Source organism: Coturnix japonica, chromosome 14 (assembly GCF_001577835.2).
Source record: "Coturnix japonica isolate 7356 chromosome 14, Coturnix japonica 2.1, whole genome shotgun sequence".
Lineage (NCBI taxonomy): Eukaryota > Metazoa > Chordata > Aves > Galliformes > Phasianidae > Coturnix > Coturnix japonica.
Window position 1 is genome coordinate 6,343,359 of NC_029529.1, and position 21,919 is coordinate 6,365,277.

At 53.7% G+C, this 21,919-nt stretch overlaps 1 protein-coding gene across 1 annotated transcript; it reads left to right on the forward strand.

Moving 5' to 3' along the window:
• The first annotated feature begins 429 nt into the window (after positions 1 to 429).
• On the forward strand, positions 430 to 19,956 carry RAB26 (RAB26, member RAS oncogene family). Its single transcript, XM_015876923.2, has 9 exons — positions 430 to 739; positions 2,517 to 2,627; positions 15,962 to 16,003; positions 16,588 to 16,654; positions 16,736 to 16,788; positions 17,517 to 17,582; positions 17,992 to 18,048; positions 18,264 to 18,340; positions 18,460 to 19,956. Exons 1-9 carry the CDS (start codon positions 554 to 556, stop codon positions 18,560 to 18,562), a joined length of 762 nt encoding a protein of 253 aa, XP_015732409.1. The 5' UTR covers positions 430 to 553; the 3' UTR covers positions 18,563 to 19,956.
• The last annotated feature ends 1,963 nt before the right edge of the window (positions 19,957 to 21,919 follow it).

A 21,919-nucleotide genomic window follows, 5' to 3' on the forward strand; every position in this document is an offset into this window, starting at 1 on the left:
GCAGCCACTGCCGTGCACTGCTGTGAGGTGGAGGTACACAGCAGCTCAAGGGCAGCAGGCAGGGAGCGGGGCACAGCACTGCTCCGATATGGGTGAACGTGCCCATGCTGCATCCCTGGAGTGGTGTGAGTGTGCAGGGTGCTGCTCCTTTCGTGCGTGCTGATGCACGGTGCTCAAGCAACCTTTATGGATGCAAACGCACGGTGCGCTGCCCTCTTCGTGGCTGCAAACGCAGGCTGCTCCCTCCAGGGGGGCAAATGAAGGCTGGCCGCTCTCTTCGTAGGTGCAGACTCACGGTGCACTGCTCCATTAGTGGGTGCCCTCGGGCCGCCCCTTCCCACACGTGTGAGCGCTCTCAGCCCCGCTCCCCTCCCGCACGAGCATCGCTCTGAGCGCAGCGCGGCCGGGGAGGAGCGAGCGGGCGCGGAGCGGAGCGTGCCCGGCCCTCGCCGCCACCCCCGCGGTGCTGCCATTGGAAGCGGGGCCGGGCCCGGGGAGGCGGCGGTGGCGGCGGTACAGCCCCGCGCCCTGAGCGCGGCCGCGCTGCCCCGGCATGTCGCGGAAGAAAGCGGCACGGAGTAAAGGCGGCGGCTCCGCGCCCTCCGCCGCGCTGCCCCCCCCCACCGCCGCCGCCCCGCGGAGCCCCGCACCCGCTCCGGAGCTGCCCCGCAACGGAGGAGCTACGTCCGGGCGGCCCTCGCTGAGCAGCAGCGGAGAGTTCTACGACCTCGCCTTCAAGGTGCGAAGGGCTGCGGGGAAAGGGGCTGCCCGGGGTGGGGAGGGGAGGGTGAGGGCAAAGCGCGGAGTGCGAGGGGGTCCGTGGGGTCGTGCCGTGCAGTTCCGAGCCGTGCCGTGCCATTCCGCGCAGTGAGGAGCGGAGCAGCACCCCCGCAGCCGCCGGCGAAGATCCCCGGGGATGGGGCGGCCGTGGGGCACCTCCCGTCGTGCCCTCACTCCCCCACACTCCGTGCCGTGGCTGCCCGCTTCCCGCTGCCATCCCCTACCCCACACCTGCGGGGCTCAGTCCCATTACCCCGCACAGGGCCGTGGGTCCGGCAGCTCCTCAGGAGGTTCCGTGCAGAGCCCTCCACCGAAGGTCTTGTGCTCAACTTTTGCAAGTGGTAATAGATGGCTTTCTGCTCGGATTGGTTACCATAACCTTCTGCTCCCTCTTTACCAAGATAAAGAATTGGGTTATAAACCAGGGTGACAGTTTCCTTGCATTGCATTGGATCTGCTCTGCCTTCTGTTGAACTGTTTTCAGCTTGTGCTTTCCTGTAAGGGCTCAGCTGGCTCCGTCTCGCTGCTCTGGGTTCTGGCTTGTGAGCCACAGCCCGAACATGTTGGCAGCCCCACTGCATCCTGCCCCCGACACCAGCCCCTCACAAGCCTAATTCTGGCAGAGGCTGTTGTTCAGCACAGCCCAGCCTGTCTCATTTCCAACACAGCTCTCTGTAACCCAGAATGGAGCTCTAAGCTATAGGGAAGGTGGTTTTCACTATTGCAAAGGTCTGAGCATTGGTGCACAGTGCCAGGAGCGCAGCACCTGCGGTGTGGCCATGGCATTGTAAGAATTTGAGATGTATATTCAGTTCTTTGGGAGGCAGTGGTTGCTGGTACAGCTGCAGCAGCAGTGCAACAGCTGTGCTGATACGGAGCTGACTGCTCCTGGATGCTGCCCTGAGCTCACTTCTCAAATAAACCCAACCATACCAGGTAGCAAAGGGCTCTGCTCTGTGTCCAGGTGTTCCTCGCTGATGGATGCTGTGCTGTGTTTGGTGCCTGCCTGACCTGATGGACTCGCTCTGCTCCCTCTGCTGAGCTGCCCTGCAGACAGCAGCAGCCCCCCAGTGTGGGCATGGGGCTGCTTCCTGGTGGCAGAGCTGCTGGTGGGAGCCCAGGCTCAGTGCTGGTGGGAGCAGTGGGCTCAGGGGTGGGCACACTCCAGGACCGGTGTTGGAAATCAGCTCTGCTATTTTGTACTAAAATTTTGCACACACACATGCATAAAAAAGCCTTTTTTTTCTCCCCATCCCCTGGATCCACACACACACATATATATATGGGTTTATCAGAGCTCGTTGTGTCTTTGTTCTGAGTAGAGCTGCATGGGGTGGTGCACCCCAGGAAAGGAGCCAAAATGAGCCCCAGAGGAGAGGAACCCGTGGCTGGGGCTGTCCCCATCCAGGTGGAGTGGCAGAACCCATGGCACTGGTTGGTGCAGCTGGCTCTCATGTGGGTTTGCTTTGACCCAGGGCAGTGCCTGTGTTGGAATCGTTGATGTTTGGTCACAGGCTGACAATTTCTGCAGGGACAATAGCAGTCAGGCTCATGAAGGCAGCTCCATGCCCTGGGTGTGTGGAGCAGTGCCATGGAGTGGCTCAGCAGCCCTAGTGCAGCGGGGCTGGGCAGCTGCTTGTACCCAGGATGGGGCTTTTGGGTTGCAGAGGGTGTAATGGCTGCAGTGGGGCTGCTTCAGGAGAAGGTTTCCTAACCCCGCTGCCTCTTTCCTGCAGGTGATGCTGGTGGGTGATTCGGGGGTCGGCAAGACCTGCCTGCTGGTGCGCTTCAAGGACGGAGCCTTCCTAGCGGGCAGCTTCATTTCCACTGTGGGGATTGACTTCAGGGTAAGTTGGGATACACCAGGTTGGTGACTGTCCTCAGAACACCAAAATGCTGCTCCAGCCATGTGGAGCTCAGCATCCCGCATCCTGTGAGCACCCCTGGGGGCTGAGGGTGGAGGAGGCAGCTGATGGCTGCAGCAGCATCTAATTACAGCTCTGCACAACAACGGGGAGTGTGTCCTCTGCGTGCCCTGGGGAGGGTTTGTGTATGCACAACTGTTCAGCTCTGACCATCTGCCCGGTGAAAATATTTCCCTAAGCCAATGTCGCTGTTTTAAAAGCAATGATAGAAAACAATAACAAAGTGACGCAACCCAACATCTCCTCCAGGCATCTCCAAAGCAAACCTTAAGGGCACGGTGCAGGAGCTCAGTGTCATTGGTTGGGCTGTGTATCCTCAGCCCATCCTCCCTGGGCTAAGTTATGGTGGCCATAGCCCAGGCAGCATTTTCTGATGCTGTTGCCTTCAAGTACTCTGTTGGGAGCTGGTGGCTGGCTTTCCCAGCTGCTGTTTGTCGGGGGTGTTGGATTGAATGGGGGACTCGGCAATGGGCAAGCAGAACTGGTATCCTCAAAGGATGATGATTAGCCATGTCAAAATCTGGAAGCAGAAGCTGGAAGAAGAGTGGATGGATTGAGGTTTCAGGATGGTTCCCAGCCCCCTCCTGCTCCCTGCAGCAGCCTGGGACGTGTAGCACGGTGTGGGACAGTGGGGACAGTCCCTGCACTGCTCATTCTGAGGGGGTGATAATGCAGAGTGGTACCCTTGGCTGTGCTGTGCCCTTCCAGCTGCCTTTCTTCATTCAAAACCTGCACAGATGCTGTCCTGGGCACAGACAGAAGCTCTGGTGCCACCATTCCTGCACTGCTAACCCTGTGCTCAAGTGTGAGAGTTTCCTGCATGCCAGCTCTCCCTGCAGAGTGAGGCCAGAGGGGCCACAAATGTTGGTGTATCAGAGCCCATACTGTTACACCAACATAATCGCACCATATTTCTAGTGTTCTTAAAAGGAAAACATTGTATCACAGTGATTGATACCGAGGGCAGCCTTACAACCTGTCACTTATTGATCAGAGTGCTGAAACAAGTGCCACCGAGCAGCAATCAAATTAAGGTTAATTTACTCCTGCAATAGAGCTGCTGGAGGTGCATGGGTCTGAAATGGGTGGATTATGCAGCAGAAAACATCAGGAGTGTGTCCTATACCTCATTATTACCATCTCGGTAAGACGCTCATCATTTTTCAGGGACATGGAAATAGTTCTGTGATTGAACATCTCCGCTGCCATTACGATAATCCTGTTTGCAGGCGCCGAGTAATTGTGCCCCTCTGCTGTTTGCATTACAATGCACAATTACAGAACTCCAGGCTGAGAGCACCAGAGGCTTCTGCTGCACAAGCACGTTTGGTGTTTAATTAGGATCCAGCTAATAACGGAGCTCTCACATTGCCCTTCTTTTGCCATCCCTGAATTCAAAGTCAGGCTTCTGGCTGAAGCCCCCAAGCCCATATGCGCCAATGGGTGACTGAGGATTCATGATGGGCTCTGTTCTGCTCTGACCTCACCTTATGGGGCACCCAGAGCCCTCAGTTGTGTCCTTTGGGACTGCCAGGGCAAATGGCTGAAGGATAGTGCTGCCTGAGCAAATGTAATGAATAGATATCCATATAAAATTAGTCAGGCATTACAATTCTTAATGACCCCCTGGGCTTTTCCCTCCTACTGGTTATGGAGAGTCTCTCATGTTTTATTGTTTGTTTGTCATTGTCTCCTAAACAAACACAAGGATGTTGATGTAAATACCGGCGTTTCCTTTTCCAAACAGACCAGGGAAATTGCAGTGTTAGCGTTAGAGAAAAAAGCATCAGAGTGGAACCTTTTCAGTTCAGAAATGCCCTTCAGTTTCCTACCCTGTTGTGATCCATTCTATGGTGGGAGCATTTAGGGCTCCAGCCACTGCCACACACCCACATCTCTGCCTGTCATTGCCATTCCCTCCATCCCATCATCACTTCCCTGTTCCCCTGGAGAGCACACTGGTGTTAAACAGACACCTCTGACAGTGTCAGTTTTGGGCTCCCAGGCCATGCTGGACAATAGGTGCCCAATTATCACCTCCCAAGAGCTGTAGCTGCCAGGGCTGTACTGATCACTGGTCTACTTCCTCCCCCTGGGCACTGAGGTCGCATGGGACATCTGGGTCCCCAAAACCCCCACCCAGCATCTCTGCAGCTCGTCTCACCCAGAGCTGCCCCAAAACTTTGTGCTTTAGGAGTTTCAGGCAGAAAGGACCCCTGGAACAGGACCGTGATGGGAATCAGAGGGGCGAATCCCACTTTCCCCATGGGGCTGTAACACCTGCACTTCGGGAATGTGGCAGAAGTGTGCACAGGAATGGGTGGCAACTGACATGGGGTGGTTTGACTGGGGCTGCCCGTGGAGCACGGCTGAATTCAGGGGTCTGTGCTAATTGGACCTGAAAGGAGAGAACATAAAAGGGAAAATTCAAGATGATCCTTTTCTCCCTGGGAAGAGGCGCTAATGAGGTTCTTTGCGCTGAGCCGGGGAGATGCTTTCTGTGTCAGTCAGCCTTACAGACAGGTCTGCAGGGAGCAGCTCTGCTGCTCCTTCTCCCGATGTGTGCAGTGCGATCCCTGCGGGCGCTCAGCCCTCGTACTGCGGCCCCGCTCCGGCGCTGCGTGGGCTGCCCCTCGCAGGGGACATTTCCTCGAAGCCCCGACCCTGCCCTGCTCGCAGGGACCGTCCTGCTCAGCCTTGGTCTCAACGATGTTAATCTGCCCTCAGGAACAGCTCCCGCCTTCGGTAAATAAAAGCTGTCACTGGTGGCCCTGAGCAATGAGGGGCTGTGGTTACATCCTGTGCTGCTCTGGAGGTGCAATCAGTGGTGTGTGATACGATGTTTTTTTTTGCATAATATGCGAGTTGCATCTCTGTTTGCTGCTCTGTTTGTACGCTGTGCCATGCAATGTCCCCATGCAGGGGCTGAGAGCTGTGCTTGACCCAGCAGTGCTGTGAGCAGCAGCGTGTGGACAGGGGGATGCCCTCAGCTCATGTCTCCAAAGGACACTGCCTGTCTCACCCAGTGCTCGGTGCCCAGCTGGGGCACAGAGGGAGCCTTGCACTGGGTGCACCCCTCCAGTGGTTCTTCCTCTGCTTCTACATTTCTTGCTGCTGTATGGATGTTAATAGAAGCCAGCTGCCGATTTTATACGTTTGTTTTTTGCTGCAAGGAGAGCCGGGCTCTGTTTCCCCAGAGGAGCTTTCCACCCTACTGCCAGCTTTCAGAGGGTGCTTGCTGTGCTCCTGTAGGGCTGGTGCTGTTCAGGGACCCCACGTTTATTTTATTGATGTCCGATTCTTTGGATAGCAGCCATTGTGGAGCTGCTCCCGGCTCTCAGGACAGTCTCTCCAATAGCCGTTATTCCTGAGCAGCCGAGCCCTGCTTTGCTTTCAGCTGCTGCTCCTTTCCCTTGCAGAGGGATGCAGCTTTGCAGTCTGCTCCCGATCACACGAAGGCGAAGCTGTCATTTGCATGCAGTGCTCAGTTGCCAAGAGATGCTGAGAGCAGAGCCCGGCGGGCTGCACCCTCTCCCTCCCAGCTGCCGGTGTTTTATTCATGTCTCTTTGGCTCTCACATTTGGAAAATAATAATCCTCAATGTGCTCTGGTTCTGCAGCAGGGCAATGAGCTGTGAACGCCTGCATGCTGCTGGTAATCCCAGTGGGCAACAGCCTCAATTCTTGCCCCGGTAAAGGCAGAAAGAAATGAGATGATTGCATTCAAAGCAGAAAAGTGCTCGAGTTGCTCTTTATGTGAGACCCAGAGCCCACGCAAGAAAACTCTCGGGCAGTTTACACGGTGATGTGAAGGTGATGCTGGTGCACAAGGGGCTTTCTTATGAGCCAGAATGGATTTAGTACCTAACCCAGCTGTGAAGTCTTGCATCCATCCCAGGCAACAGTGAAAGTGCTGGGGCAGTGGGCAGATTTTGCAGGAGTCACTGCTCATTGTTGTGTCCTGCAAGGGAGAGGTTCACAGCCCATAAAACATTGAAATAGGGCCAGAGCAAGTCTAAACATTCTGAATATTTAATGGAATAAATTTGGCTTAATTTCACTTTCATCTTTCATTTGTGATAAAATATTGAATCCAGTGGCACAGAACTGGGATTTTCTTTGAAAGCAGAGGGAAATGGGGCTGCACGGTCTGTCCCACAGCTGGCTGCTGGGGGACGTCCCTCAGAGCTCCCATGGGAACGGTGGGTGATGACAGCAGCGGGGTCCTGGGTGCGGTGCTGCGGGTCCACGTGCACCCAGCATGGAGACAGCGTGGGCTGCCTCTCCTTGAGCTGCTGCTGACTCATTCGTTACTGCCGATTAATTATCTGCCCCCAGCAGGATGCGGCACGTTTTGGAGTAAATGAGCCTTTAGGGGAGCACAGCGCAGCAGGACCCTCTGTAGGTCCTGGTGTTTTTGGCCTTGCAGTCAGCAACCCAATGCTTGGGGGAGTGCAGTGGGTGCGGACACCATGGCTGCAGTATTTGGGCTCCAGCAGTCATCCCCATGTTTGGGAAGGGAATGGGTTTTGGCAGTGTATGTTGGTGGCAGAGCATCGTGTCCTCGCACTCATGCTCCAGTGCTGGGAACAGGCAGTGCCCGCCAATGGTCAGCTCCCTTCAGATGAAAATAGAAAGCAAAACAACTCTTCTCCCTTCAGATAATGGAAATATTTTAAAAAAGGATCCCATCTGAGTGTATGGGAGCCGTGTTTGTGGAGGGAAGGAGCTGTGTCTGAGCCATTGTCCACTTGTCCTTGGCTGGCGGTGGGGGGGTACTAGTTACTATGGAAATGGGGAATGGGCAGACTGAGTGCTTGTTTACCTGCAGAGCTCTGCCATGAGGAAACCGAACATTGAGCACCGTGCTGGGGGCTGCTGGGGGCAAGAGGTGCAGTGAGCGGAGAAGGATGGGCTGTGGGAGCCTGTGGGTTTCCTGTGCAGGACATCTCTGCCCGCCCCATGGGGACATCCTTGTCTACCCTGTGGAGTTTTGCTTTTGGTCGGAGCTGGAGGAGAGCTGTACCATTCCTGCCTGTTAACTCCATCCCAGTGCTCGCCTTGCAGAGCACTCCATGGCTTTGTTCATCCAACAGGGGCATGGAGTATTTCTAACCCTGGCTAAGCACCAAATCATTACCTCGAAGGACTTCAGAAACCTCTCTGAAACAGCAGCAAATATTTCATATTTATGCCTGCGTGGGAGAAAATATTTCTCCCTGATTGCAAGTAATATCTGTCAAGAGCTCATGCAGCTCTGGAGGCTTGGGCACATCCCAGGGCACAGAGCAGACCACAGTGTCAGCACCAACACAGCACCACTTTGGGGATGCAGCAGGTCCCACTGTGAACATCTGGTGAGGTTTTGTTTCATTTTGTTTTAGATTTAGTCAAAGCTGTTTGATGGAAGGAATCTGTGCTCAGCTGCATTTGTGCAAATGATCCCACACTGGTTCCATGCCCAGAAGCCATGGACACACAGTGAGCCGGGACCTGGTGGGCCCTGGTTGAATGCTGAGTGCACCTCCGGATGCTTTCCTGCTGGCTCTCAGGCCATGCTGTTCCTATGCCCAAGTGACACATTTGGGAAATGGAAGGTTTTGCTTTTCCAGCTTTGCTTACGCGGGTGTCTCTATGGAAACCGCTTTGCCGTCCTCCCCTCGCCAGCGGGCTCCGATGGCTGAGGGGAGGGAAGGGTTTGTGGAACGTGCACTGTTTGGGCTTTGGCTCCATGATCAATGAGGCCCCTCTGTGCTGCTGTGGGTTTTGGTGCTGGGATTTGTCACCCCATGGGGCTGGGGTGGCTCTGCCCCCTGCACCCAGCCCAGCCCTGCACTGCCATCCCGATGGTGGTCCTTGAGGCCCCCTCCAGTCCTGGGCATTCAATGATTCTGTGATTTGTTCTATGATTCTATGATTGATTCATTGCTTCAATGATTCTATGAGTGATTCATTGATTCAGTGAATCTATAATTCCCAGTTCCATTTTTGCTGTGGAGACCTGTTGGCATTGGCACTGTGTCCTTTGCTCTGAACCTTCAAAAAATGCCCATTCATGAATGTTTTCCCCCCAGATCCTGGCTGAGGGAACTGCCAGGCAGAGTCATCCCCTCTTTGGGGTGCACTGACCCTGCTGGCAAGGACCTTGCTTGGCTGTTTGGGTAGTGATGCTGAGCACTGGGTTGGAATTGCTGGGTTTTGCTTCCTGGTATTATGCTGATGTCTGTGGACCATGACACAATGTTGGAAAGGAGCTGCACCCATTAATGCAGCCAAGCTAAGCTTGGCTTGGAGCACCCACCTGTCTGCAGGGGTCGGTGTCTCCCACGAGGTCCTGAGCATTCAGTCAGCCCCATCCCTGTTCTGTGTTCACCCAGGTGGTGTCTGCCCTGTACCTTTGGCTCTCTTTGCATTTCCCCTGCAGTGCTCTGCGTGGTGTTGGAGCAGCTCGTGTGGGCTCCTCAGTGCACACAGCCCCGCTCGCTGCACGCTTGCTGCTGTAGCGGAAATGCTGATGGCTCATTGCTACTCACGGTGCCTCTTTTTAGAGCTGAGCGTGGGTTTTGGCAGCAGTGCTGGGCAGCCCACGCGGCCTCAAGCAGTGCCAGCCTTGGGAAGGGCTGGCAGGGACATGGGTGCTGTGCCGTGCAGGACTTTCTTGAACCCATTGACATGCCGCATGTATTAACGTGGTTGAATTAATGTGAGAGGTACTTGACAGTGCCCAAAATGACTTTGTTCCTGAGCAAGCGTTGCTGCATGTCATGTGTGTTTTTCACCACCTGAATACTGACACAGGTGAGGTCACATTTGTGCTAAAAGCACAGCTTGCTTAGGGGAACCAAGCAAAACCTGCTGAGGTGATTGCAGGTGCCTTCGGGTTCAGTTTTATTTGCAAGTGGGTTTGCAGATGCCTGCTCCATGGAGCAGAGCACAGTGGAGCACTGTCCTGGTGCTGGGGCAGCAGTATGGGATTTGGGCAGATACTGCTTTTGGGGAAAGAAAGGTTCATGGATGGAGATGACTGTGGCAGTGCATTGCAGCACTGTGTGCCTGCTGTGCACAGCTCCTCGCAGTCCCCTGGGCACTGCAGTGCGGTTGCATGCCTGCACTGAGCCTGCAGCAGGACTGTGTTTGCAGTGACTCGTGGCTTCTTGCTGGACATTTTCATCTGACTTTTGCTGGGTGGTGTCTGTGCTGTGACAGGAGTTGAAGGTTGGTTGGGGTTTCACTGCCTGCAGATTGAACATTTTCCCTGTGGCAGCCACTAGTCTCCCTTGCTTGCAGGGTGTTGGCAACACAGGTGAATCCAGCAGAGGGGAAACAGGTGCTGGCAGAAGGAGGAGACCAAAGCTGTGGGTGCCAGGAGGTGCCCATCAGCTCCATCCCAGTGCAGACGCTGCAGCATGACCTGTGCCTGGCAGACAGCAGCATCACTATAATTGCTGCTGAGGTGCTGTGAGATGCTGAAGATAGGTCTGGGAAAGGCTGTGGGGTGCCTGTTCTGAGCCTGCACCCAGACCAGAGCAGCCTGCTTTCCATCACAGCAATGTATGTCAGCTGTGTTTTTTCCTTCTTCCCCATCTGAAATGTGCCAGTGCTCAGCAGTGCTGTCCAACACCCCTGGAGTGCCATGGGTCCCATGTGGATGTGGGACAAGGGCTGGGCTGTGGGTTCCGCTCCTATTGCTCCCCAGCTTCTTCCTTGGAGTCTCTCTGGGGTCACTTCTCAGCTGGCAGCTCCAAACTGATGTAAGAACCTTGCAGAGAGTCCACTATGGTAACAACAGGAATGCAAGAGCTGGGGGTATTGCTGGAAAGCAGGAAAGCTGATCATGCATCCAGTTCTGGGTTACAGCAGGGATGGGTTCCAAGCACAAAGACCTTGTACACACAGGCCATTGCCAGTGTCTCGGTGGAGTTGTATAAAATGGATTGCAGTCATTTAGTTTAGTTTAGTGCTCTCTTTTCCCTAAATCCTTCCTTTGAAAGGCTCAGTTGGATGCAGGTTTCCTGCTTAGAAGGAGCCTTGCTTCCCAGAGCTGCCCAGCGGTGCGGCTGTGGGTGAAGGATGTTTGTGCTGGGATGTAATAAAAAGCTCCAGATCCATTTGTCAGATCTATGGGATTACTGTTTTCTTTTTTGGGGGGGTTGTTTTTTATGTATTTATTTAGGGCTGAGAAGTGCTATTAATGCTGTTTGCAGTGCTGTCTGCAGAAGATGCTCCGTTACTGCCAGATGCTGCCAGGATTCTCTCCTGATTTCCTTTAATTGGGTTGCAAAGTGACCTCTGAAACTTCAAGCAGGTTTCTATCTTTTTGGGTGCCAGATAGAAAGAAGCCTGGCTGCACCTCCAGCTGCAACCACAGACACTGCTGATTCCATGCTGCGGTGGCTGGAGCCAGGGAGCCTTTCTTGGGCACATCTCCATTGAGCTGAGGCACATCCCCTGCATTGGAAGAAGGCACAGTCTTGTAGCAGTGACCACACAAGGTCAGAGAGCACCCCCAAGGCTGCAGGGCTCAGGTGGGATTCCCAGGGCCCCGATCCAAGGATTGGGACAACAATCAGGGCTGTGGGTGTTCATCCAGGGGCTGCTCCCCACCCCGTGGCTGGCACAGGGAGATGCTGAACAAAGCAGATTGTTTCATTTCTGATGCTTCTCTGGCACAAAAACTGATGCAAGGTTTTGTTTTCCTTCAGGAGCAGAGCAAACAATTCCCCGTGCAGCATTAATTGATGACCCATTTTTCATCCTCGTAGCATTGACAGGTGCTGTGTACATTGTACACGAGAACTGATGCCACAATAAATGTGCTGTGGAGGTTCCTGTTCTGCTTTGCAGCATGCTATGTCGTTGGTGAGGAAAATGAAGATAAATACACGGAGCACTGCGTTACTTATTCCTGGTGTTGGCACAGATCAGAGAGAGCCATCCCTGCCCCTTTGTTTCCAAGGCTCCTAGTTGGGAAGTCAGCATGGATATTTTAATAGTCTCTCTTCTGTGAGATGCAGGTGGTGAGCCCCGTCCACCCACGTCTCCTTGGGGCCATTCCCCAGAGCATCCCACACTTCCAGATCCCACTGTGCTCATCCCATGGGCACTGCTGGGCTGGAATAGGGGGGTGGCTTTAGGGGAGGATGTTGAAGAGCAGAGCAGGGCCTTACTGTAAAACCTGTGATCCTCAACAGATCCTCTTACCCCTAATCTGCCCCTGAGACATGTCTCTCTGCTTCTTACCAGAAAAACCTTTTATGTGCAGGCTGATGTGAATAGAAGCTGATAAGCCCCTAATTCTTTGGTGTATCTGCTCTAAAAAGAGGATTGACTCTTATCTGCTGTGGGGCTGGCAGCCAGGGAGATGCTAATTGCACTTTAATGCAGCGTGCATGGCCCTGGAGGAGAGGGGAAGGTGGGCTCCTTCCCTGTGCTGTGCCCATCTGCTGCTCCATGACCTGGAGACACCAACCTGGCATCGCTCTGAGGACTCATGTGAAGCTGCAGTAAGGGCTCAGCAGTGCTTGTGCTGCTCCGGTGTCTGTTTGCAGTTGTTGGAACTTCAGTATTTGTTTAGCTCTCCTGATAGATGTTGATTTCAGATCCATGAGCAGTGTTTGCCTGCTGCTCTCTCGCTGTGTGTTTCCCCCATCAGACACCACAGGAGGTTTACAGCCAGCTGACTTGTGGGGCTGACTCTGAGCGGGGCCGCGGGATGCTTTGGGTCTGAGAGATGCTCAGGGCCATGGTGACAGCAGTTCTGGTTTGGGATGCATTCTTACCTGGGACCTTTCCTCCCTTAGAGCATCCCATGTGCCTTAGCTCAGTGCTGTGTTATCAGTGTGAGCTGCATGCCGGAATGTGGCATAGCTGCCGTCCTGGGCTGTAAGTGAGCAGGGATTGGACTTTTTCCCTATAGACCCAGTGAGCCTTCTTGAATTTTGTGATGCTGTTCTTAGAGCCCCTGAGCTACCACAGTCTGAGCTGTTGTGTCTGGAGGTGCTGAGCTTGCTGGCAGCACGTGTTTGTTGCCTGGGGAAGCTCCAGGGTTTTAATGAGCAAATTGCGGTGTCCTGCTGCTCCGGGCAGCTTTCCATATTGATCCTTCATCCACTCCCATTGCCGCTCTCGCAGGCACTGTGTGTGTGTGTGTCTGGCTGTAGGTGCAGCCCCACTCAGCTCTGTGGTATCTGTGATGGGGCAGGAATCTTGGGGCTGCCTTCAGAGCACACCGATGGCATTTGGTGGCATTCTGTTCCAGCCTCAGTGCAGGAGTCGGTGGTGTCTACCCTGTGGCTGAACTGGCAGCAGGCTGAGCTCAGCACCTGCTCCTGCCATGGGGTTCTCAGGGAGTGACTGTGTCTCCATCCCTGAGTCTCCCTCTGCCATTGGTGCCCCTGTGTCATCTATGTGCATGGAGGTGCTGCTGGGTTTCCCTGAGCCCTTGGATGTGCTGGGAGAACCAGAGGGGGTTCTCCTCCTCCCTGTGCTGGAGGGTTGCAGTGAGCAGCTTTTGATTTGTCAAGTTTAATTGTGAAGCGAGTTAATCCATGTATCCAACTGAATGCTTAAAGCTTTAATTAATTAGTGAGCTAACGCTCAGAAAAGCTGCAAGGAGGCAGAGAACACTGGGTTGGGTTGTCCATGAGATAACTGACCACATGCTGGTGCTCCAGCCTTGGTGAGCAATGCACGTGGCTCCCAGTGGGACATCCCTCAGTGAGCAGTGCCCCAGCAGCACAGTGTCGTGCGGGGAGCAGTGGGGTGTGGGGAGCAGCCTGTGGGTCTTCTTTTCCTCTGCTTCCCAATGGCAGTGCTATGTGGGGCCATGCTGTGGCTACAGCGCTGTGTGGGTGATGCTGCCTATCACTGAGATCTGTCTGCTCAGTAATTGCATTGCCCCTCCATCAGCAAGGTTCCAGATTTATTTATCTGATGTTCTGAGGACAATTTAACTTAAAGACACCTTGTTCCTGCAGCAGCGACTATCTGAGTGTTCCACACTATAAGCTCTGCTAGAAAATGCTTTGACAGCATTGTCAAAGCCTGTATGAAAAGCTGCATAAGAACTGCTTTCCTGAACATGCAGAAAGCAACAGCAGAGATCAGTTGCACAGACAGCTTTGCTGGAAGCATTACTTCTCTTACAGTGTGCTGTGTGAGCCTGTGCTCGAGTGCAGTTCTCCCTCACTTGTCCTGAGTTCGTCCTGCAGTGGATGAGCAAAAGTATCAGCTTCATGCTGCAGCCTTGCAGACTCATGCATTTTCCCCAGCCTGCCCCAGCAGCACCTCAATGCTCAGCTCCCTGCTGCTCTTCCAGATGGTAATTAAGCTGAAGAATCCTCCCTTAACCCAAAATGTAGGGCAGTAGTAATTAGTGTGAATCCTGCTGCTGCTCGCTTGCCTTTAATTAAGCTCCTCCAGAGGACAGGTACTAAACGAGGTGTCAGCACTCACCGGGTGGTTTGTGGAGTGAGGTTTGTGGGGTGAGGTTTGCAGCACAGCCACTGCCTGTTGTGCTCCAAACACACAGTTGTGCTCTAGGCATCGCTCTTGGAGCAGAGGATCGAAGAGGTGCCACATGCACCTTGGGCTGCTGCCCCCCACTGCTTGGTGCCAGGGCACTGCTATTATCTGCAGCCTGGCTGGGATATGGGTATCAGCCTGAGCTGTGCTGCAGGGCAGGGAGGGCACCACAGGTCCCCAAGCAGTCCTGCTGTAGGCAGCTACAAGCTGTCGCCTGCAGGAAATCACCTGTGGCTGCTGGCAAATGTTTTCCTTTCGTCGAGCAATGAGGTTTGTGCTATGAAATATTTAGTGAGAGCTGGCTGGTTACAACAAAGAAACGAACAGACATCCTGGAAAAATAACGTGTAATTATTGCAAAGTATTTTACAACCTACCAAGGCAAACTGCAAATGTGCTGTTGCTTTGTTAGGAAGGCAGCGGCTCCAGGCTGGGCTGGGTGTTCTCAGCAGTGCTGCTTGAAGCTGTGATGCAGCAGACCAGACCCATCAGCAGCTCCAGTTGTGCACCTGCACCTTTCCCTTTCCCCTGTGTGGCTGCAGCCAAGCTGCCCACTCCTTCCCCTCCTAGGCTGTGAGTCACTCCTCTCCCTCGTCTCCATCACTGCCTTTGAAGGTATTTATAAACCATGTTCATCTCCCTGCACCCGCTTCAGCAGACAGTGTAAATTTAGCATGCTTTTTCGCTCCACACCATCCTCCTCATCCTTGTGGCCATGCTCTAATGGAAAGCAATGGGATTGGCATCACAGCAGGTGCCACTACCCCATCCCACCTGGCCCCTTCATGCACCATTTCTTGGGTGTTTTTTTTTTAAGCATACCCCAGTGATCACTGTGCTGATTTCTGTGGATCTCTGCTCTTTGCTCTGAGACTTCTTTATGTTTAGGATTGGGTTTGGTTAACGCACTGGGGATGCTGAGTGCCTCACTGTGCCCATCCTACAGCTCTGCTGGCTTCAGTGGGGCTCTGAAAATCAGCTGGCAGTGCTCTGCTGCTGCAGAACTGGAGCTGTCTGGAAGTGCATTGGCATCAAATAGGAAAACTGTGGTTGGTGATGCCAGGGATATCTGTGTGCCCTGTGCCTGCCTGGTCAGGCGCTGCTGCTGCAACACATCACATGATGACAACTCATGGCTCACCTTGGAGTCGGTCCACAACGCAATTGCTGTGAGGGCCAATTAATTTGCTGAGCATTGTGGTGGTGTTGTGGGAGCTGCTGGATCGTTATTTGCAGTTGTTTATGCAGGAAGAGGGCACCCAGCAACACTGCCTGGCTCTGGCTGTGGCACAGTGGGCATCACCTCAACACAGACAGATGTGGGGACCCAGCCCAGTGCTTGCTGGGAGAGCAACAAATAAAAACAGCAGGAAAAGGAGATCTGTCTAAGTTGCTAACTGAATATGGAGTTGTTAGCTGTGCCTTTTGGAGGCTGCTAAGATGGGATGCTGACACTTATTAATTTATTGCCAGAGGTGGTCCAACCCGAGCTGCACACCATATTAAATCAGCATTGTAGACACAAAGATTTAAGTATCCAAATAGATGTAACTTGTAGCAGACACAGGAAATGATCTTCTTGCTGTGCAAATTGCAAATTGCTCCAACAGGCACCGTGGCTGCTTTGTGCAAGTTTAAAAGATGGGGAGAGAAAATCAGCAACACATTGACAGAGTTGGTATAAGGCAACAGCTCCCAGCCTCAGCACTGCTTCTTTTTGCTCTTGTCTTGCAGAACAAGGTGCTGACGGTGGATGGAGTGAAGGTGAAGCTGCAGGTGAGTCCCTGGAGCTGTGCTTACAGTGTTCAGGGTGTTGTATAACCCCTTGGAGCCACAGGGCTGGGCACAGCCCCAAGAGTCCAATCTCCTCTCATGTTTGGAAGCTGCCATTGTGCGTGTCCCCACTTTTCCAGCTGTGTTGGCATGCAGATGTGCACATGTACACATGTGCAGCCCAGCTGTGCCAGTAGTGCCCATCTTGCCCTGATAGCAGCTCAGTGCTCTGGAAACACTACTTACTGTGCTAAAACTGGATCAATTCAATACGTGGTCCTTGCGCATCCTTCCACTGGTAGATTTTCAATGGAGCTCTTTGTCACACATCACATCCTTGCAGCCAGATGTGCTGATGAACAGGGAGGTGCTGATTGCATATTTATTGCACTTATCACCTCTTACCATCCTCAGAAAGCTCCTCTGCAGCTGCAAACTGCTCGTGTGCAAACAGATCAGCCCCTGGGTTGTTGTTAGAAGCAAAATGCTGAAAAAACTTTGTGGGGTTGCAGGGTGCGATGGTCGTGTGCTGTTTCCATCCTGTGAGTGGTAGCGTGATGCTCTCACCCCTCTCCTCTGCCTTGTAGATCTGGGACACAGCCGGCCAGGAGCGCTTCCGCAGTGTCACACACGCATATTATCGTGATGCCCACGGTGAGCACAACCCCAGCAGGGCTGGGGGGCTCGGGGAGCACAATGTGGTGCCAGCACTAACACCCACCACTCTCTCCACAGCCCTGCTCCTGCTGTATGATGTCACCAACAAGGCATCCTTTGACAACATCCAGGTATGTGCGGCACCTCCCGGACTGCTCCTGATGGCTTCAGGCAGCTCTGTGGGTTTCTGGGTTGCTGTTGTTGCTCCCTAAGCCCTGAACCCACAGCTGGTGCTCAGAGCAAACCCATGGGTCACTGAATGCAGGTAGCATGGAGATTTGGCAGCCTTCATGATGCTCTGTGCTAGAGATGAATGGGGAGCCTGGGGAAAAAGAAAGCTGAAAGGAGCTGTGGCTGGTGCTGCCCTGGAGCAGAGGTGGCACTGTGGGTGGTGTGTGCCAGCAGTGCAAGCTATGGTCATTCCCAAAAGGCTGCAGTTGGTGCCACGTGCCCGGCTGGCAGCTGCTGAGAGGCTGCTGATGTGGAGGACACACAGAGAACATTTTCCCTTTCCTGGCAACAAGAAGGGCCAATGGATTCAGTTCAGTGGCAGATTTATGCCATATGTAATTATAGCACCAGCTGGAGAGCTTGCTCCTGGTGAACAGGGGCAGCCGGATGCCAGCAGTGAGGTGCTCCCTTGTCCCCACTCTGCTGCAATATATCCCCATGTTGCCCCATTGCCTTGGCAGCAAACCTGGGCAGAGGAGAGGACCACATCCCACTGTCCTTCATTCCCTGCAGCCCCACAGGTTCCCCACACATGGCACCCAATGCCCAGGGCTGGGCAGCCCCAGCTGACTCCTCCTATTCCTGGAGCCCACCTCACTGCAGCCCATCTGTGGTTGTCTCCCTCCAGGCATGGCTGACAGAGATTCATGAATACGCACAGCAGGACGTGGTCCTTATGTTACTGGGAAACAAGGTGAGTTGGTCCCACAGAGCTGGTCCTGTCAGGATGCTATGGATGTGGGCAGGGGTGGGTGCAGTGCAGCCATGTAGCTGCAGGTTTTGGGCCAGCAGAGGCACAGAAAGTGGCCACCTGTCCCAGGGAGGGATGCTCTCATCACCAAAGCTGTGCTCCTGCCCATCTCCCTCCTGGTGCACAGGATCTGGCTCCTGCTCTGTGTGCTGCTGGGCTGCAGAGTCTCCCAGGAATGCTTCATTGAATTGAGGTGCTGGAGATGGAAGCAGTGTCCTGTGCTCACCCCGCGGATCTGAGCCCCAGATCCCCTTTACTGCCTATGTTGATGGGATGGGACAGAATGAGACCTTTCCTGGGGCATGGAGCTTATCTAATGCTGATCCTCCCTTTGTTCTTTTGCTATTGGCAGGTGGATTCAGCCCAGGACAGAGTGGTGAAAAGGGAAGATGGAGAAAAATTGGCTAAGGTATGGGAGGTTCTTTTTGCTACGTGGGGGTATTTCTTATGCTTAGACTGGACAGACAGCACAGCAGCCACAGGGACAACTGCAGAGCGGGATTTATCCTTTATACCACTCTCTTCTCCACCATCTGCTCATCCTTTAACCCTCCGCTGCCCTCCTTGGTTCTATGCCTTCACATTTCTTCTGAAGCTCTGTACAAATGCTGTCTTGTCCTGCAGGAGTACGGGGTGCCCTTCATGGAGACCAGCGCCAAAAGCGGCCTCAATGTGGAGTTAGCATTCACAGCTATTGCAAAGTAAGGGGGATAAGGGGGTCCCGGCTGTGGGGAGGGTGGTCACTGTGAAGGGGCTGATGTCACTCAGCTGGTAGCAGGCTGCGTTGGCAGAGAAGTAATGTGCTTTCCCCTTCCTGCAGAGAACTGAAACACAGGTCCATGAAGCTGCCCAACGAACCCAAATTCAAGCTCCATGATTATGTGAAGAAGGAAGTGAGAGGCTCGGGCTGCTGCAGGTTCTGATGTGCTCGGTGCATTTGTACAGAGACTCATGCCACGTGTTTGTGCGCCACGCTCTCTCCTCTTGGACAGTGTGTGCATGTCTGTCTTGTGTCTGTATCTGCGTAAAAGGTGAGCTGAGATGTGGGGGGTGAAAGCAGCAGAAGCTCCTCAGGCTGGCAGACAGGCTGGCCGTGCTGCACCACAGCTGCTCCCCGAGCCCTGCAGCACCCACAGCCCCACAGTGCCCCATTCCCCACAGAGAAGCAGCACCTCTCCCAGCTGCTCCACTCCTGCCTTGCTCACAGCCACTTCCCGGTGCAGCTGCGGCTCCTTCCGGAGCGATGGGTTCCTGCACTGGTTCAGCAGTGACAGTGCTTAGCCCAGAGCATCTTTGGGTGTGTTAGTGTTAAGAGTGATGATGTGGGGGAGTGCCTGCTCCCCACCAAACATCTGGGCAGGAGAAAGCCTGAGTTCCCTTCTCCCACACCCTTGGAATTCAGCTGTTCAGATCCTGGGGCACGCAGGAAGGCTTTGTTTTCAAGGCAACCGTTTTTGTAGCTGCTTACTTCTGTCTGTCAGTCCTCCCCGTGTTGTAATATACCTCCTCGATGAAGACTTCTCCTCCCTGCAGAAGACAAGAGCTTAGATGTCTGTTTGTTTGAGTGAGCTCCTGCAAACACATCTGTTGTACAGAGATCTCCCGACTGTTTATCTATTTGGTAAAGGCTTTGGTTCTCTTACTACAGCCACTTCTAGTACTTTAATGGGAAGAAAGCTAATGTTCTGCAGCTTATTCTAAATACCTTTATGTAAGTGTGATAACATTTCTAGACCACAGCAATGCTTTGCTATCTCTGAAGTTCTCTTGGGACAGCTCTTTCTTCTAACAGAAGAAAGACGAGGAGAGCGCTGTAGGCATTGATTGTACAGGTCTAAGACTCTCCTGCCAGCTCTCTTCAATGGACTCCTCGCCCCTTTTGTCTGGTGCCAAGCATTTGGCTTATGCTTTTTTTTCCAAGTTGCACTTCAAAGTACAAATCTGGATGCTGTGTTTGGCCTTTGGCAGTTTTCTTATTCAGCAATTCCACACGCACTGACACCAGGTGCCCACTGCATTCAACATCCCTGCACTGCTCTAAATGGACCACTGAAGTTCACTCCCCAAACACCAGCTTTCTCAGCAGTGAGTTGGGGTGCAGCTGCCCCTCGTTGTTCCAGCTTGAGCTGCAGCAGCATTCCCAAAGGGCACAAAGACCCTCAGCACAGGAGCCAGGCAGGCAGTGACAGAGGAGACCCCTCGGAGCTGCAGTAAAATAAGCAACGTGCAGAACAACTGCTGAAAAAACGGGTCCAGCACAGTAATAACACAGAGCCTAAAATAAACCTTTTCATAAATAGCTTTTTAGGGAGAAATGTCTTTAAGTTGTCTTATTTTTGTTTAAAAAACCCATTCCTGGGGGATGTTTGCAGCACTCAGCCTGCTGCCATTGCGCATCCCTGGGCAGCTCCTGCTCCCTGCTGGCAGCCAGTAGGCAGGACCTGTTTCTCATCAGCCCTGCCACTCACTCCTTAACAATCACCCTCTCCAGCCTCCAAGCGTCACTGTAGCTGCCCTGCACGATGATCAGGCACTACAAAGTCAGTGGAAACCTACTGAACTGTTTTGTGCTGCTCTGGTGTGCTCCTATGCTGCTTCCCAATCAGTACCTTTCACATGATGCTGCTTAACAGCTACCTCCGTTCTCACTCCGGGCTGTAGCACATGCTTGCTAGCTAAGGTTAAAGAGTGGGACTAATTACAGCCCCCAGCCTTGCCATGGAGGCACAGGAGACAGGCAGCTCCCACACCCAGCTCTGTTCCCAAGCCTGCCTTTGGTATTGGATTGTCTCACAATAACCATAGTGTAACAGCACCCCCTGTCCCCATGCTGCTAATCCCCTGCAGACACTCCCCTCTTTGGGCAGGAATGCCTTGTATCTTGATGAAAAAGCTGCCAGTTACTGGCTCTGGTTCTTTAGTGGGTGACCAAAAGCAAACTAAGTAATATAAATAGAGAAGATGCAAATGCTACTCTCTGAATATACCTATGGGGAACCTAAGCAATGCAGCACAAGCATCACAACTGCATTTGTGGCCTCTCCTAACACACCCACACTGCACTGAGGCCCAGCTCTATCCCATCACACACAATCTATGTTCTGCTTGTCCCCATTGCCTGCACACAACGTTGCTGAAGCCTTCCCTCAGCTCCAGCCATTGCTCACATGGGTCTCGACTGCCACCCAGCGATGGAGCAGCGCTCAGTGCTCACACAGGCCAGAGAACACAGCATTATTTGCACTTCTCATTTGTGCTGCTTCGTTTACAGCTTTAATTTAATAAATTTTTGTACTAATCTCTGGCTATGTTGGCTATTGTCGATCATAACCCAGAGCCGAAGGTCCAAACCTGTCTGTGGTTTCTCATGTGACGCATAGAATGCACAAAAACAGAAGTTTAAGTCTTATAAAAGCTTTATTCGATCTATAAGCAATACAGTCAGCCCGGTACAGGGCTCCCACTGCTCCTTATGGGGCTCCCATTGATCCCTATGGGGCTCCCATTGATCCCTATGGGGTCCCATTGTTCCCTATGGGGTCCCGTTGTTCCCTATGGGGTCCCGTTGTTCCCTATGGGGCTCCCATTGCTCCTTATGGGGCTCCCACTGCTCCTTACGGGGCTCCCACTGCTCCTTACGGGGCTCCCACTGCTCCTTACGGGGCTCCCACTGCTCCTTATGGGGCTCCCGTTGCTCCTCACGCCGCTGCGATCCGGCTCCCGTCGGGCCCTAAGGAAACAAGGCCTCACAGTGAGATCAGGCCGCACCGCCCGGCCCAGCAGCACCGCGGGGCCTCGAGCCTCAGCCGTAGTGTGTCAGCAATGGCCGCGGCCACTCAGACGAGGTGTCAGAAAAGTAAAGCTAAAATCATCCCCGGCTCGTCCCACCTCACAGCGCCCACCCCCAGCGAAGAACCAACACCACTCACCTCCCGCCTGGAAAGGGCGAAACGTGCGCTCGCTGTGGAATTTATACACACCCCACCGCCGCTATTGGTCAGGCTGCCCGTGGATCCAGCCAATCCCAAGCAGCTGAGGTGATCACCGTCCCGCCTCTCCCCTCGCTTATTGGTCGACGCTTTTCCTCCCTCCAATGGCGCGGCGCGGCGCAGCGTGGCCCGAGGCGTGGTGTGCTGTCTCCCGATTGGTGACGAGAGAAGCCAGTAGGAAGAGTGATTATAGCGCAGAGCGACTGCAGGAGAGCCAATCAGCGCTCTGCCCAAAGGCCTGCTGGGAATTGTAGTCCTAGCGTAGCAGCATCGCGGTGAGGAGCGGACTGG

Excerpts from the sequence above, each read along its gene's own strand:
- RAB26 (XM_015876923.2), top strand. The coding sequence starts at position 554 with ATGTCGCGGAAGAAAGCGGCACGGAGTAAAGGCGGCGGCTCCGCGCCC. Across the intron at positions 16,004-16,587 it reads GAGTGAAGGTGAAGCTGCAG|ATCTGGGACACAGCCGGCCA; the intron begins GTGAGTCCCTGG and ends TCTGCCTTGTAG. Across the intron at positions 18,049-18,263 it reads ATGGAGAAAAATTGGCTAAG|GAGTACGGGGTGCCCTTCAT; the intron begins GTATGGGAGGTT and ends CTTGTCCTGCAG.